Here is an 18,196-nt window from a genome sequence, read left to right as displayed (position 1 = left end):
ACTGTTATTTCACTCTCTTACTGGGGCATCTGTTGTCCCTTGATGTCCTGGATGCTACAGCAAAAGAACTCGTTGCTTTAGTTGCCTTTAGTTTAGTAATGTCCTCTGTCAGCTATTCCAATAAGCTTCAGCTAGACCTGTACTCACATGTTCTACCTCACTGCCTTCCTGTTACTCATGGCTTCCTGAGTGTCTGTAATTCAGCTGCTGCCTAGGCTGTGTAATATTTCCTCTTTTACCTTCACAGCAAGAGTAAGACATTTTACAACTGCCTGAATTTATCTTACTCTTTCAATTTAATACTACACCTTAATAGATAAATGTCTACATTCTACAAGAAACCTTTTACCTGTTACTGACATGCAATTAAATGTTTATTAGTACTAGCAGTAGTAGTAGTGTGCAAGGAGCAAAGTGAAAACATACATGCAAAGATCAGCTGTTTTTAGTACTTAGTACCTTGCCCCAGTTTATTTGCAATGTGCAATTGTGGACCTTGAAATAATAATAACCTTGAAAAATCATAAAGGTGCATGTTTCATATATCACATATACTATTAGCCCAGACATCTGTCTGATAACCTGGTTGTTCCTCAGCCTTACGTATTTTATATTTCTAGGGGTAATTATTATTATTGTCCTTACACTATGGTTAATTCATGAATTATCTTTATTTATGACATAAGTAGTGAACACATCACTTTTCTACCTCTTTGTATTTACACACACATGCTTGCACGGCTAAGGCTTTCTCCAGTTACCCTGACAGTATAGTGAGAATTCTTCATGGGAACTAGATTAGGTCTGACTACTGAAAGATATTTTACTTATACAGGTTTATTATTTGTAAATAGTGATGGGTGAATTTATCCGACAGGAGCAAATTTGCGCCGAATTTCCGAATTTGCCGCGAAAATTTGCTGGCGTCAAAATATATTTGACACTGAAGACAATTCTGACACCGGCGACAGTTTCAGGCGCCCATTGACTTTAATGGGCATCAGAATTGTTGCCGACATTGGAATTGTCTTCAGAGTCAAAAATATGTTTCAGCGTTGGAATATGTCGCCGGCATTGGAATTGCCGCTGGTGTCAAAATTCATGTTTTGCAAATTTTACGCTGTTTCGCGAATTTCGCTGGAAATTCACTAATTTTTTGGCGTAGGGAAGCGGGAGAAATTCGCCCATCACTATTTGTAAAACCATTATCCAGAAAGCTCCAAATTACAGGAACTCCATTTTAAACTAAAAAGTATTATTTTTATTATTTCCTTTTCTCTTTAGTACTAAAACAGTCAGTTTTACTTGATTCCAACTATATTCGTATTGGAGGCAAAAAAAATCCTATTGGTTTTATTTCATGTTTAAATGATTTTTAAGTAAACTTAAGGTATGAAGATCCAAATTATAGAACAATCCATTATCCGAAAAACACCAGGTCCCGAGCATTCTGGATAACAGTTCCCATACCTGTATTTACTTGAAAAGTTGACAACCTTCAATTAAAGCAGAATGCCTCAATGAAAGACAGAACAATGGGTGGCCCCTATGCATAACTAATATTACATGCAAAGAAGCAACATTCTAGGGGGCCGATTCACTAACTTCGAGAGAAGGATTTGGAATAAAAAAACTTCGAATTTCGAAGTTTTTTTTGGGCTACTTCGACCATCGAATGGGCTACTTTGACCTTCGACTACGACTTTGAATCGAAGGATTCGAAGTAAAAATCGTTAGACTATTTGACCATTCGATAGTCGAAGTACTGTCTCTTTAAAAAAAACTTCGACCCCCTAGTTCGCCATCTAAAAGCTACCGAAGTCAATGTTAGCCTATGGGAAAGGTCCCCATAGGCTTGCCTAACTTTTTCTGATCGAAGGATTGGATTTAAATCGATCGTTGGATTTAAATCCTTCGAATCGTTCGATTCGAAGGATTTTATCGTTTGATCGAAGGAATAATCGTTCGATCGTACTATCTGCGCTAAATCCTTCAACTTCGATATTCGAAGTCGAAGGATTTCAATTCCCAGTCGAATATCGAGGGTTAATTAACCCTCGATATTCTACCCTTAGTGAATCAGCCCCTAGGTGTTTAATAGGCTATGTGCTTATATTCATCAGTCTGTGTAAGGGAAAACAAATGGATACAACTTCTTCTTACAAATATGACATTATCTCCTTTTAAAAGGCTATTTTTTTCAAAGCAGTCAAAATGGTGCAGCTACCAAACGAAATAATCTCTAACTATAATATTCATAATATATCATGTATATATATATACTGTATATAAATGTGTCTTTATTTAGTACTAAAAAGCACTTTTTAAGCAGTTAGCTTTTATTGGTGAAGTTGAGTTTCAATATTGAGCACAGACGAAAAAAGAAAGAGGAAAACTGATACAAATCTCCATATGACTCATTGGTTGTAAATGATGTTTGTTGAGGTATCATTGTCCTTCGGTTTATTTCAGTTTCATTTCCCGCTCCCTCTTTTGCAATAACTGATATAAACACGCCCAGTGTCTCACAGCCTGTAAAACTTGCTTGTGCACATTATGTGCTTTTCATTTAGCAGAATTCACTCCATCATAATGCAGTGTCACAGACTGTGCCTCAAGGGGGAAAGAAAAAGTCTTATTGTGAGAAGCAAGTCATGAGCGAGAGATCAGTCACAACAACGGAATCTAAATCCAAGTTTGGTTTCAGCATTTAGACATTAACAATGGCAGCAAGTGCCAAAAGGCAAAGGCAAGATGATGCCTTCACTTTGCTTATTCGGATATGTGATGCGTTTGTCCGGACACCAGTGGGTATCATAAGCCCTATCATAAAAGCAAAAGCTTCAGTGCGTGTCTTTTACAGACTTCAAGGCCATTTACTGGAGAGAATACTTCGTGAAACAGGAGGAGGATTTGGTTTGGAGTTAACTAATATCTTCTGGCGCTCACTTAATGGACATAGCCACAGAGACACTGAAGGCAATATATTCATAGAGTATAAAGGAACCAAGCCTCTGGACACGGATACATTTGCCTTATATAAAAATCAATTAGAAATAAAGTTGTTGAAAGAATCAGGAATAAGAAATGTTCTAATACATCGAGTGGAGGATCAGAAAACAGTTCCCCAGCCTTTAATAACAGGTAATTACCATGGTCTCTAGTAAGGAAGTACTCAATATTGCCATAGCGATTGCCGGTACAAAATTATTACAGAACTACACATACACACAACACACGTTTTCCTAGATCTTTTTTTGCTGAACAGACCCATTTTATTTGGTTTATACTGTATAACCAATCAATAATCAGCAGTATAGGCATATTTATATAGCGCTTAAACACCTACCCACTGATTAAACCCCATATTTAGCAAAATTTTATTTATTTATTCCCCAGTACATTAATTTGACATCTCTTGGAAGGGATTATCTTTAAAATCATAGAAAATATTGTGCTACTTTCACTTACTAGGAGACCTCCTTGTGGAACAAAATAATAAGTTTTGGATGTTTTTAAGACTACTGTAGACCTATCACAACTAGGTACTGTATAGTAGTTAGTGAGTTAATGTGGACAGTGTTATTTGTATTTGCTTTTAAATTGCAATAAAAATATTAGGAATTATTTATTATAATCTCTCTGGGCAATTCTGACTTTGTATATTATGTCTGCATGAGTGTGGAAATTAAACTCCTTAATCAAAGGTTATGTGACAAGTGACAATTAGTGATGAGCAAATTTTTTCGCCAGCCATGGCAAAAATGGCGCATTTCGACATCCACATTTTTCCATGAAACTGCATCAAAAATTCGCCATCAGAAAGAAAACATCCATTGACTTTAATGCATTTGGAGTGAGAAAAAGTGTCGTGTGTAAAAATTTGACGTATGTAAAAAGTAATTTGCCACCCATTTCCTAATTTGTTAGCAGTTTTGCAAATTTTTCAGCGAAAGGGGACAGAGTTGGTCATCACTGATGACAATGGCTTACCATAAGAATTGCTCTGTTCTGAGATTTCTTAGTACAAACTGTAAGGTTAGAATCACGCTGCAGTCAATAACAAGCTGCTCTACATTCAGCAAGAGATTTAAGGATAGAAGTGAAAAATCTGAATTTTCATGCTTGAGAAACAGGGATGGTAGACAAAAAAGTAATTCCTGGTACCTTCATGAGCTGAAATTCCAATGTTTAAATTGGAATTTTGGCTCTTCTAATGCAAAGAGTGCTATGGTATCAGCTACGCCACCTTAGGATGGCACTGTGTACCAAAACGGCCCAGGTGAGAAATGTTGCACATGTTCATTAACTCATCGCAGCCAAACAGCATAGTAAATTTGCTATGGGTTACTCTCTTGGGCAAACTTGGTGCTTTTTATAAAAAATGGGGGTCAGAGTTTTAATTCTGTGCAAGGTACAAAGTTGAGTATGGTCTTATATTGCACAACAGAATATGCTTGATAGACAACCTTCATCCATGTTTATTTTCAGAGATTGACTACAGGATACATAAAGTAACATCTACATATCAACGTCAGTTGCCAGAAAATGGAAACCTGGCAGATACAGACTTGTACAACATCCAAACACAGCTTGCAGAACTCCATGAAGCCCCAATTCAGGTGGCAGTATTTTCACATAATGGTATGTATTTGATTTCTGTTAAATGTCAAATAATCAGTAAATCCAAGGTTCCCATGTAATCCATGCTTTCATGAACAGCCTTAAGCTATATCTCAAGGGGTTATTTACTAAAACTCAAGTTTATCTCAGTTTTTTATTAAAACTCCCATCCACTAATTGAACTCATTTATATTAAGCAAGAGTTTAGTCAGCACTCATACTCCCAAAACTCCTTTCATTTGGTGCAAGTCTCACTGTTTCCACTACCAACTGATTTTCGAATCCTTTGTATCACAGACAGCACCATCCATGAATGTATTTGCTTAAAATGCCTTTATTGAGACATTATAGGCTCTTGACCCAGGTAAAAAGACCTATGCAGGTCTGAAACATTGTATTTTACCTGGGTCAAGAGCCTATGTCTCATTTATATTAAGACAAATGTTAGCGTCAATTAGTATTGGACGAAACTCGATTTTATTGAGTTGTCACAGCAAAAACTCTACTTTATTGGACTTTATCAGCTTATCCAGCTCAGATCACAATGTCAAGAAACAAATTCAGGGACATCTGCCATTAACTTCTACATGACCTTGACAGGTTTGAGATGGAGTATTTTTGGATTCGTATTTCTAGTAGTTTGGGGTATAATAAAACTCTAAAAATTCAAGGTTTTTTTTCTTCGACCACATTAATTGGAGGATTAATAAATGGGCCGCTTAATGTTTTATAGATGTATATCTGTATAGTGTATGAAATATAGATTGCACAATTTACCACAGCTAGGTAAATAGGTACAACCAAGGTTCCCAGATTTATTAAGATTGTCCAGCCCAGAGACAGCAAATGATAAAAGGTCTTTGTATAGGGAACAGCCTTCAGAAGACTACTCCCTGACCTTCCATCCAAGACTTCACCCCTTCTCTATGTGAGAACTACTTAAGTTGTACAGTTACAGTCTCACTGACCAAGATAGGGATATATTCTGATTGGCTAATTAACTAGTTCAAGTATCAAAATCTTGTTCTTTCAGTCAAACAGGACATTTCCTTAGATGTTGTTTTACCAATAACATCTGCACAATCAGTTCAAATTTAAAATGTAAAAGACCCTCTCCAGACAGCTCAGAAACTAGAGTTTGGGTCATATACAGTCAGGATGTCTACTACCTTAGTTGGGGTTATTTACAATCCTTTGAAGTAGTTAGGAACTAAGAAATGTGTAAATGAATGTATACAGCTTCCATTGGTAAATACTACAGTGTTTCAATGTTAGGCTCTGTATGTAAGGAAAGCTATATTCACAAATACATACATATGCCTTATACATATTACTACATTAATAGCTTCTCAGCTCATGATCTCATCGTATCAGCATTGCTGTCTTACATTCTAAAGTTCTATTTTTGATTCCAGCCAGGGCTCTGCAAGGTGTTTGTATGGTCTTCCATTATCTGCATGGGTTGTCTACAGGCAGGTTAATTGACTCCTGATAAAACTGGCCTTAGTGTGTACTTGAATTGGGAAATATCACATGATGTCCTCTGCTGTCCATAAACAATCGATAGCCAATTACCCAATCAGCATTTTGGCATTTCCTGATCCACAATTGAGAATCTTAAGGTGGTGTCTTTCTGACTGTTGCATATCTGGCTACAGAAGTGCAGCAGCCATAGTGTAGCCACATTATTATTATTTAACATATTGTATTTTACACAAGTTCATTTGAAAGTTCACCTGTTGCTTACTCCAGTCTTTATAAATAGGACAGTCTGTCTGTGTATTGCTGCAACCAGTTCTCCACCCCACTTAGGGGCAAATTTACTAGGCAGAAAATTCACCAGCGTGATGTCATTTCGGAACTTCGCCGATTTATTAATGGGCGCTGGCGTAAATTCACTAGCAAAGAAGATAGACTAGCACTACTTCGCACTCTAACGCCAGGCGAATTTTCGCTCTGGCGAATGGACGTAACTGCGCAAATTCACTAAGATGCGGATTTTACTGAACGTTACCTCTTGTGCCAGACTTGCCTTTGCCACCTCAGACCAGGCGAAGTGCAATAGAGTAGATCAGAGTTCCTCAAAACAAAGTTGAAAAAGTCCCAAAAAACGTAGCGTCTTTTACTTTTTACAGGATGATAGACTGAAAAAGATCATACATTTCCTGACATATGGCACATAAACTATACATTGGGCTCATGTGTAGGGCAATACAACAACTCTATTTTATTTTATTAAGGTTCCCTGACCTTGTGTAATGCATTTGCTGCAACATAAGCGTCCATTGTACTTAAACATCACGCCGTATGCTCAGTAGGCATCGCTAGTGTAACTTCGAACTGCTTATCAAAATATTGCTAGCGCAACTTCGCAAGCATTCGGAACCCTGGACGCAACATCGGATTTTCGTGAATTAGCATTGTCCTGGCGAATCTACTCCTGGCAAAGTGTTTCGATGTCAGCAAAGCCATCGCTGGCACAATTTCGGAGGTAAGAAAATTTGCCCCTTAGGCGCAATGTGTAATGCAACTCCTTACACAACTTGTTTCATTGTGAATTGATGAATTCTGGCACTTGAAGTCCCTATGCCATACGTAGTGGGTGCTGCACAGATTCTCTGGACAGCACAGGAACTTCAAAGAAAATTTCAATCTCACAAGTCATATGTGTATATTATATAGATTAGATAAGATCTAGTACTTAAAATAAACCTCTCTAAAACTGAAATGGTTCTCTTTCCTCCAACTTACACCAGTAACATCCCGGAAGTATCCATCATAGTTAACAATTCCACTATCACCCCCTCTCCCCAGGCCCGGTGCCTTGGGGTTATCCTAGATTCTGCCCTGTCATTCACTCCTCATATCCAGTCACTTATTAAATCATGTCACTTCCACCTAAGGAACATATCTAAAATACGATCATTTATCACCCAAGACGCTGCCAAAATTCTTATTCACTCTCTCATCATATTGCGTTTAGACTGCTGTAACTCTCTTTTAATTGGCCTTCCCCTCCAGAGACTGTCACCTCTCCAGTCTATAATGAACACTGCTGCGAGGCTCATGTTACCTTTCAGAATCAAATTCAAATTAATGACACTGACTTTCAAAGCACTTCATAACTCTGCCCCACCCTACATCTCTGAACTCATCTCTATATACTCACCCAATCGCTTACTACGCTCCTCTACTGACCTGCTACTCAACTCTTCTCTCATTACCTCCTCACATGCTCGCATTCAAGACTTTGCAAGGGCTGCACCCCTCCTCTGGAACTCTCTCCCAGGGTCTGTCCAACTTTCTCCCAACCTTTCTGCTTTCAAGAAATCTCTGAAAACGCACTTCTTTCGAGAAGCCTACCCTCACTCTGCTTAGCTACCAAAAGCAACACCACATACAGTACCACATTTCTCACCCACTTAATTCGATCATGCCCACTCCCACACCTTGTGTATTACTCCCTTCCCTTTAGACTGTATGCCTATGCATAGGGCCTTCCTCACCTCTTTGTACCTGTATTGATTGTGATGTTTGTTACTCCATATGTTCTATGTATATAATTCATGTAATTTAGTTGTATAATCACATTTACTTTACAGTGCTACGCAATATGTTGGCGCTATATAAATACATGTTAATAATAATAATAATAATAATAAATACTTCTAATAATACTTAACCGAAAATAACTTTTTCATGGAACAGGTGTGGGGAAGAGTTTCCTTCTCAATATGTTGCTGCTACTGACAGAAGAAAACCAGGGAGAACTGGAGGCAAACGGCATGAAGAAAATTCAAACATTACAAGTGAATATTTTCATTAATTGTCATCTGCATCTATTTAGGAAGTTCAAATAACTATTGTAACACAGTCTAAATACATTTTAAATTTAAAATATAGTATACTATAATTAGAACTGGTTATGTTAATGTTTTAAAAAAAAAGGTGTTTTTATTGATTATTTCGCTCAGGGCATTGATGAACATGCAACAATTAGAACGGTGAAGGATGATTATTATACAGACCTGCCAGAAGCAGTAAGTACTGATATTTGTTCTCTTCCAGACATGGATCTGTGTTAGCTTAGTTAATATCAAGTACAAGGTACATTATTATTATTATTATTACAGAGCAAATACAACGAAAGTGTTAAAATATCATTAGGATAGTAGTGATGGGTGAATTTATTTGCCAGATGTGATTTTGTGGCGAATTTCCGCACTTTGCCGCTGGTGAATACATTTGCAGTGAAAATTTGCAGGTGTCAATGTTTTTTGATGCCGGCAACAATTTTAACACTGACACTGACAATTTCGACACCGGCGACAATTAAACGCACGCCCATTTACTTTAATGTGCGTCAAATTGTCGCCGGCGTAAGAATTTTCGCCTGCATCAATTTTTTTATGTCAAAACTTGCGTTTTGCAAATTATTCGCCATTTCACAAATTTCATGGGAAATTCACGAATTTTTCAGTGAAGCGAAATGAGTCAAATTCGCCCATTGCTATTAGATAGCACTCAATACCTTTTAGAATAGGCGCACACATAAAAAGTAACCAATTGGAGATCACCATATCATAACCCCACCCACTGACATTGCTGGCCCTCCCCTGAAACATCATCCACCCACACACTGATGTCATCCACCTTCCCCCCCAACATCACTGATCCCACCCTCTGCCCTGACTGTGAAGGAGAATGAGGTCGAAACCCTAATTGGAGGGTTATTAAAATTACAAAAAACTGTATACTAGGGATGTTAGGTCTAGGCCAACATCTTCTGTAACTGGGTCTGGTAATCATAACCTTGCTACAGCAACAACTTGTACATTTTGGCTGGACTCCAAATATCAAGCCTCTCCATCTTTGGGATAGTGGTTCTGGAGCCCATACCCTTCTGATATGAGCTCTAATGAGGGCTCTGGACTTCACATCCCTTCTCAATCTCCAGTCAGGTCAGGCCTGGGTTGAGAAAGGGCAGGTCAGGGTTGGAAAATTTGTATCACTACTGTATACAGGTACATCATACTTTATTTACAGATGTGTTTTACCCAAGTGTATTGGGCAGCCTACATAATAATTATTGTTGTATTGCACTAAGGGGATAGTGGGTGCTCTGTTTGTCTATAATGTTATGTTTAGCGAAAAGTCTCAATAAGATCTTATTCAAATGGATTGCTGATGTTTTCATTATAGATCCAAGATTTTATTAAAGACCTGAAAGATGATGATAGAAGCTTCAAGAACACAGTGAAATCTATCTGCCATGAGTTAAGATTTACAAATCGAGAGGTAATACAAATTATGTGTGTACCTAATAATTTACATATTGTATTTTATAGCAATGAAAGAAAGAAATTATAGTTAAATCCTGTATTTATTAGTTAAAAGATAAACAAAACCACACTCACATTTATTCTGCTCATAGTATAAATCCATTTACGCTCTGCTGTAGCTCTCTCCCCTCTTTTCTTATGTATAAAAATTGAACGATTCGAAGGATTATAATCCAACGATCGAAGGATTATCCTTCGACCAAAAAAACTTAGCCAAGACCTTCCCCATAGGCTAACATTGGGTTCGGTAGCTTTTAGGTGGCGAACTAGGGGGTCGAAGTTTTTTCTTAAAGAGACAGTACTTCGACTATCGAATAGTCGAATAGTCGAACGATTTTACTTCGAATCCTTCACTCGAGCTTAGTGAATTGGCCCCTTAGAGTTTGTGAAATGAGTCATACTTTCAAAAGCCACTAAAACCATCAAAATAGGACTGTTGATAAATTGGTTTACATTGTAAATTTAAGCATATCATACTCTATATTACCCTTTATCTTAATTTGGGTGGACCTATAACTCACAACGTAGTGCTAGTTTAGCATTTTATATTTAAAATACTACAATACATATTTTTTTCATTTTTCTCTATAATTTCCCTGCTCTTGTTGAATGCTGGCTATTTTACACATCCAGTTTTTGAAGTTTAAAAGTGTACTTTACTTGACCGGCTTTTGGGACTGAAAGGAAACAGTTGGGGGCACATTTACTAAGCTCGAGTGAAGTTTTTTTTTGGGGTATTTCGACCATCGAATAGGCTACTTCGACCTTCGACTACAACTTCGAATCGAACGATTCGAACTAAAAAACGTTCGACTATTCGACCATTCGATAGTCGAAGTACTGTCTCTTTAAAAAAACTTCGACTACCTACTTTTGCACTTTAAACCTACCGAGCTTCAATGTTAGCCTATGGGGACCTTCCCCATAAGCTTTCTAAGGTTTTTTTGTTCGAAGGAAAATCCTTCGATCGATGGATTAAAATCCTTCGAATCGTTCGATTCGAAGGATTTACGGTAAATCCTTTGACTTCAATATTCGAAATTGAAGGATTTTACTTCGACCCTTAGTAAATGTGCCCCTAGGTTTGGACTTATTTTTCTTTAGCTTCATGATTTTTACATATCTAGATGCAGTTCTGGTATAAATGGGAGATTCATTTTAGTTCACATTCTAATTTATTTAATTTCTAGGAATTAAGAAAAAATGCAGATTCCTTTAGAAATCTCGGGAGCTATTTTACAGACCAGAAGAGGATTAACATTGAACCTTTTTTGTTGCCACAGTAAGTAACAAAATCCACATTTCCTTTTTATTTTCAGACAAGCTTTGAATTAAATAGGCAACTTTTGGTTTAGAATACAATATAAAAGTTATTCCTCTAAATGATTCCTACAAAACCAAGGATTCTAAGTACCCACAGCATAAGGTCCACTTAAAGGGATTCGGTCATGATTTTTATGGTGTCGTTTTTATTTCTAAATTATACTGAAAATAATTCACTCTACCATATACTATTTAATTCCTGAACCAATAAAGTGACTGATCATAGTAAATTTAGCTCACCAAGGAGGAAAATCATTCATCTTCCCCTTGCCTTTCACATTTGCTCCTTGTTTGGAGAAACAGCTGAAATAATTACAGTGTTTAATTAAAGGATTTAACTTGGTCAACCTGATAATGTTTGGCTTTAACAACTGGAGAAAAAGAATATCTGTATATGATGTTAATGGTGATCACCTTAATGGGATGGTTTACCTTTAAGTAAACTTTTATTATGTAATAGAATGGCCAATTCTAAGCAACTTTTCAATTCGTCTTCATTATTTATTTTTTCATAATTTTTGAATTATTTGCCTTTTTCTTCTGACTCTTTCCAGCTTTCAAATGCAAATGGAGAGCTGCCGAATAAAAAGCTTAATAATGCAAAAATCACAAATAATAAGAAATGAAAACCAATTGCAAATTGTCTCAGAACATCACTGTCTTCATCATACTAAAATTTATCTCAAAGGTGAACAATCCCTTTAAGTCGTTTTTTTTCTATACAATTGTAGTGGAAAGGAGCTTTTTCTATAAGGTCTGTAATGTATATATTTTTTGCAGAGCCAAAAATGCTGTAACTACAATGTAATTTCCCTTCCCATTGACTCCAATGCATTTTATTGGTTCTTCTAAATTTTCCATGGTTTCAAGAAATTTTACACGATATATAATAACTAATACAAATTTTCAGAGAAAATGTGTTTTGTGCATTTAAGTTAACTTTTTATATGTATGCTTTAATTGCAGGAAAGAGGCATGTAATTCTTATCATTCCACAACAAAATGTATATTTAATCTAAGATATGGTGCGTCCTTTCAAATGCGAGTGGATTACCTGGAGAAGAAACAAATACAAAATCAGTTGTTTGAGCTGAAATTTCTAGAGCTAGGTAATGTATAGCATGGATGATGGTGCTTGGATTCAGCATGTAAGGGTGTAAAACACAATGATGAATTTAAGTTTTCTGAACTTAAATTTTAAAGATTTATCAATGAATATTTAACCTTCAAGCTATTTTAAAATTAAACTTTTTGTAAAAATTAATAGAATAATGTTATTTTGAGAAATGATTTTTTTTTCCCCCCACGAATTAACGTAATGAAGAATATGTAAGGTTTAAGTTATTAAAACGAAATCATGGAAAATAACTCGTCATTGATAAATTTTTTTGGGGGGGGGAATTACTATATTTTATATAGTATACAGTATATAAATATGCCAAAGGAATAACAGCACTCTCTTCAAATAAATGTTAACGATGCCTGTGTGCAAAAACCAAAATGTAACATAGAAGAAAGGTTTGCATTCACAGGACTTAAAAATCAAATAAAGGTTTTTATTACAAAGAGGGGAGACCTGACGATTCGGTCAGCAATCTGACATTTATCAAAGTGAATATACAAACAAACAGTGACCTTTTTAATCCCAGGTGGCAAGAACGGATGGAAGTGACAACATTCGGTGAAGTGAATAAACAGCAACTCACTGTGTAAAACAAGACAAAAATCAAGTGAATAATAAAGGTTGTTAAAAACAACTGTCTCGTTATTATACATATATCTATCGTTTAACATTAAACTAACAATATGACCTAGATATATAAGGTTGAGTACAGCGAAAGCCAACGATTCCGATAGGCCGAGTTTATTCACTAACACCGTTGTTCCTGTCACCAGGGGTTAAAAATGACACTGTTTGTTTGTATATTCACTTTGATTTCACTTTGATTTTTATATCTATACAGTATTTCTGGGGAAATAACACCATATCTGGCTAGATACATGCAAAACAATTTGTACATTTCAGAATGCTTTACTAAGGGGTCCTTTTACTAATTTAGTTTTTTCCATGAATCTCTAAAAATTTGTGGTTTTCTTATTTTTTTAAAAAGCTCTAAAAATGTGAGATTTATTTAGTGTAAAAACCACAAAAACCACTAATACAAAACATTGGCAGGTAAAAGTTGTCAAGGTCCTATAGAAGTCAGTGGGAGCTGTGCTGATCCTTTTTGACCACTTTAAATAATTTACCAGCAAAGTCTCTCTTATAATAAACTGTTCTTTTCCAAAATGTTAGCCATATTGACAGCTGCATGATATGAAGTTTAAAAAATGTGGTTGTTATATGACGTTTTTTTTTACAGAAATGAGAACAAATGAAATTGATAATTCTATAAAAGAAATGGCTTTTGAGTCACTTAAGGCACGAGCTTCTGTATTAACTGAATATGACTTCTGTGAAAATGAAGAGGTAGGCACTAAATGCAGACTATTTATAGAATTGTGCACCAGAAGGACTACCGTATATACCCGTGTATAAGCCGAGTTTTTCAGCATCCAAAATGTGCTGAAAAAGTCTACCTCGGTTTATACTCGAGTCAGTGGGCAGTAGCTGAGATTGCAGACACTTTTTTATCATTCCTATACCAACAGTTCGCTTGGGGAGAGACTGCAATATCACACAGTGCCCTCTGTTGGTTATATGAAAGAATAACAGTGCGCCCTCTGTTGGTTATATGAAAGAATAACAGTGACTGCAATATCACACAGCGCCCTCTGTTGGTTATATGAAAGAATAACAGTGCGCCCTCTGTTGGTTATATGAAAGAATAACAGTGACTGCAATATCACACAGTGCCATCTGTTGGTTATATGAAAGATTAACAGTGCGCCCTCTGTTGGTTATATGAAAGAATAACAGTGACTGCAATATCACACAGCACCCTCTGTTGGTTATATTAAAGAATAACAGTGACTGCAATATCACACCGCGCCCTCTGTTGGTTATATGAAGGATTAACAGTGATGGCAATATCACACAGCGCCCTCTGTTGGTTATACGAAAGATTAACAGTGATGGCAATATCACACAGCACCCTCTGCACATGGTAGTGGGACAGTGGGACAATGCACACAGTAATCCGTTTGGCAATTCTCTGTCACTATCAACTTTGCAAAGAAGTCCGGTTGACGCTGGGGGGGGGCGCTTTGGCGGAATGTGCGCTGCTGGGAGACAGGGCTGTAGTTGTGTCTAGGCTTATACTCGAGTCAATACGTTTTCCCAGTTTTCGCAGGTAAAATTAGGTACCTCGTCTTATACTCGGGTCGGCTTATACTCGAGTATATACGGGTATATTATATTTTACAGCTCATTCATTCTTTCTTGTAGCATGCACTCAGGGATATTCTGTGCACTATAACCCATCCTGAAGATGTTAAAATATGCAAAGACGTTGAAGCATTTGCAGGAAAAACAGAAATATATCTTGGGAAAGGTGGAAATGCAGCAGAAGAAAGGCTGGCTCTTCAGGTAAATAAAGTATTATATAATTCAATGGTTTGAAACACTTTGGGGCAGATTCACTTAAGGGTGAGAATGCCACTAACATTCATTCACACCCTATCGCCAGACGACTTTTCGCTCTGGCGAAAGGTTGTAACTCTGCAAATTCACTATGATGCAAATTTTTCTGAATGTTACCTTTTCGCCTCAGTCCAGGTGAACTGATAAAAAGCTACATCTTCCTCAATCTTATGTCACTGACATCATATCCTGTATGCCAGAAATGAATTAAAGTTTTAAAAAATGTATTCTTTTCTTAAAGCTGTATTGCCTTCAAAAGTCCAAACTATTAAAAAATGTATGTGTATTATAATTTTTTCAAAATAATTTGAGAGGAATGCCAAATTTGTTTAAAGGTCGGCTAATGTCTAGGGCATTAGAGGATCTCCGCTGTCTTTATTATGGCTCAATGGCTATGTTTTTGAAAAAGTGAACGAGTGGTGTCCCTCTAATTACTAAATAATGAAAAGGTTTAAAAGACATTGGTAATTCGCAATTACCCTAAATGGATTTGAGATTTTATATGCTAAATGGTTTTGTAATAATTCCAGCACAGGGAGCATAGGACAGGCAGAGAATGACACACACAGGGAGCATAGGGCAGGCAGAGTATGATACACACAGGGAGCATAGGGCAGGCAGAGTATGGCACACACCGGGAGCATAGGGCTGGCAGAGTATGACACACACAGGAAGCATAGGGCAGGCAGAGTATGGCACACACAGGGAGCATAGGGCAGGCAGAGTATAGCACACACAGGGAGCATAGGGCAGGCAGAGTATGGCACACACCGGGAGCATAGGGCTGGCAGAGTATGACACAAACAGGAAGCATAGGGCAGGCAGAGTATGGCACACACAGGGAGCATAGGACAGGCAGAGTATGATACACACAGGGAGCATAGGACAGGCAGAGTATGCTACACACAAGGAGCATAGGGCAGGCAGAGTATGGCACACACAGGGAGCATAGGGCAGGCAGAGTATGGCACACACAGGGAGCAGAGGCCAGGCATGAAAAGGGAGGATATGACAGACAGAATATGGCACAAACAGGGAGAATAGGGCAGGCAGAATACAGTAGGAGACAGGGACACCCATGCTACATGCATTGACACAATGTTCGTGCTTTTCCAGTCCTTTGTGTAAGGTCTGTGTATGGTTGTAAACAGTACAGCCTTAAGGGATGTGAACAATAGGGTGTTGAACACAACTAGTGATGGGCGAATTTATTCGCCAGGCGCAAATTCGCGGCGAATTTGCGCGATTCGCCACCAGCGAATAAATTCGCAAAACACCCGCGAAAATTCGCCGGTGTCAAAAAATTTTTTTTTTTAGAAAAAACGCTCGCCGGCGTCAAAAACTAGACGGCGCAAATTCGCCCATCACTTAACACAACAGGTGTGAACATGAAGGTAGGATTACAGGTGTGAACAATGCAGGATTTTACTGTCTGAATTTGAGGTGCAAACAATGCAGGGGCCAGTTAATCTCAGTATTGATACCTTTTAAATCTAACACAAGGTATTCAGTCACAGCAGGAAGACTTTTGTGTGGGGGGGCACACAATGGGGCCACAGGCCACCAGTTGAACAGCACTGTACTAGACTACACATGTTCTAGTCTATACAGTTTATAATTATATATTAAATTATTAAATCTTACTTCTGTAGAAGCTCCTCCAAGAATTTACATTACAAAATGAAAATCCATCTGACCTGATGTGCAAAAAAATTGCCGCAATTAAAAGCATTGTGGTTTATGTGCCAAGCAAACTTCTGCATAGTGGGATAGACATTTTGGAAATGCCAGGAACTAACCATTCTGACCCACTGGCGTTTAGCTTTATACAAGATGCTCTGGACACAGTAAGTACAACTCATTAACATTTGTCAATAAAGCAAATATTAATAAATACAGTACATAAGTTTTGGAGACACTATTAAAGTGATAATAAATTGCTAAACCTTATCGCATCACAGTGACTAAAGGATTATGTTGGTATCATTGATATATGAACATGGTCCACAATGTAACATCATTTTACTTTACCTTATTTACTTTACTTTATTTCCTTACATTTTTAAATTGTATTTCTAATCAGTTATTAATAGCACCAATATATCGCACTGTATAGCACTGTATAGAAATGATCATTTGAGCAAGTCTGTGCCACAGGCAATTGAATGTCCCTTTACCATCGACACACAGTAGAGTGATTTTTTTTTATAATAGAAGTCAATTAAACTGTTTGAATGTTTTTGAACTAAATACAATTTGTATCTCAAAATAGATATGTTTTACAGCTAGCAGTTCCATCTTTGAGAAATGCTTTATATGTGGAAAAAAATCTACAAAGATTTCAGAATACAATTTTTTATAGGGCTGCAATGGCACAGTACCAATGATAAGACTTGCGATTGAAATTGTCATTTTAATAGAACATCTCTTTATGGAGACATTTTATTAAAACATCCATACCTATTTCTACTCCTGCAGGCCCTAATAATATAGCACAACTTGAAAAGATGCTTAGTAGTTGCTACAATTGACTAAGCAGCCTTATAATTAATACCATACTATATTTATCGTTGTACGATCATTTTTTTGGCAATATAGCTTATGCAAACTATAGATTACATGCAGGATGCTGCCACTTTGCAGAGTGATATGTCTAAATTGGAAAACTGGTATGTGTGTACTTATTCTCATTCTTGCCTTTCATAGGCGGATGTCTTACTTCTGCTCTCTGAGTCTGCATTTACCATTACTGGACAAGAGGTTAAATACATACTTAAAAATAGTGGTTTCTTTAAAAATTGGATAAAGGATTCACAAGAATATAAACTGATGTTCCTTTCCTATCCAGAAAAGGTATTTATAAGAGCAGAAGCACTGAATGTATATGCTACATAGCGTTTTATTATATAACTTCATCCAGGTCTGCCACATATTGTAGCCTCAATAGTTAGGTCATTGGAACTCAGCTCCCTAAGGATGGGGACTTGGACGAGTCACACAGTCTTAGCATTCAATATACTGTACAACATGAAAGGTTTACCATAAAATAAAAATGTTAATATGAAGATTCCAATGCAGTTTTTATTGTCATCGCATTGTAATAATATTTTAATGGTTGGTTTTCAGTATCAGAACTTTCAGTTTGGAAAAGATGACCTTGAAAAACTACAGAAGATGGGAGGTGAAGAGGAAAGGAAAAGAAGAAGAAGAGAATTACACGAGCTTTCTAGAATAATGATCCCGGTAAACACAACTTTCATCCCCATCTAAACCAATTCAAAGTAGTTGATAAAACTGCACAAGATCTTGCACAATTTTGTTAACT

The 18,196-nt window shown here is 37.0% G+C and overlaps 1 protein-coding gene across 1 annotated transcript in view; it reads left to right on the top strand.

Annotated features, from left to right (window-relative positions):
- Positions 1-2,467: 2,467 nt before the first annotated feature.
- The window catches only part of LOC108698046, a 30,554-nt gene continuing 14,825 nt past the window's right edge, over positions 2,468-18,196 (top strand). The window contains exons 1-12 of the mRNA XM_018228859.2: positions 2,468-3,144; positions 4,492-4,644; positions 8,332-8,432; positions 8,598-8,663; positions 9,826-9,921; positions 11,156-11,247; positions 12,255-12,397; positions 13,652-13,758; positions 14,677-14,817; positions 16,524-16,718; positions 17,578-17,724; positions 17,998-18,114. Coding sequence (XP_018084348.2) covers positions 2,724-3,144; positions 4,492-4,644; positions 8,332-8,432; positions 8,598-8,663; positions 9,826-9,921; positions 11,156-11,247; positions 12,255-12,397; positions 13,652-13,758; positions 14,677-14,817; positions 16,524-16,718; positions 17,578-17,724; positions 17,998-18,114 — 1,779 coding nt within the window. The 5' untranslated portion in view covers positions 2,468-2,723. The remainder of the gene's footprint in view (positions 3,145-4,491; positions 4,645-8,331; positions 8,433-8,597; positions 8,664-9,825; positions 9,922-11,155; positions 11,248-12,254; positions 12,398-13,651; positions 13,759-14,676; positions 14,818-16,523; positions 16,719-17,577; positions 17,725-17,997; positions 18,115-18,196) is intronic.

This window comes from Xenopus laevis, chromosome 1L (genome assembly GCF_017654675.1).
Source record: "Xenopus laevis strain J_2021 chromosome 1L, Xenopus_laevis_v10.1, whole genome shotgun sequence".
Taxonomy (NCBI): Eukaryota; Metazoa; Chordata; class Amphibia; order Anura; family Pipidae; genus Xenopus; species Xenopus laevis.
Note: the sequence above shows the minus strand (reverse complement) of the source record. Positions and strands in the feature narration are given on the sequence as shown.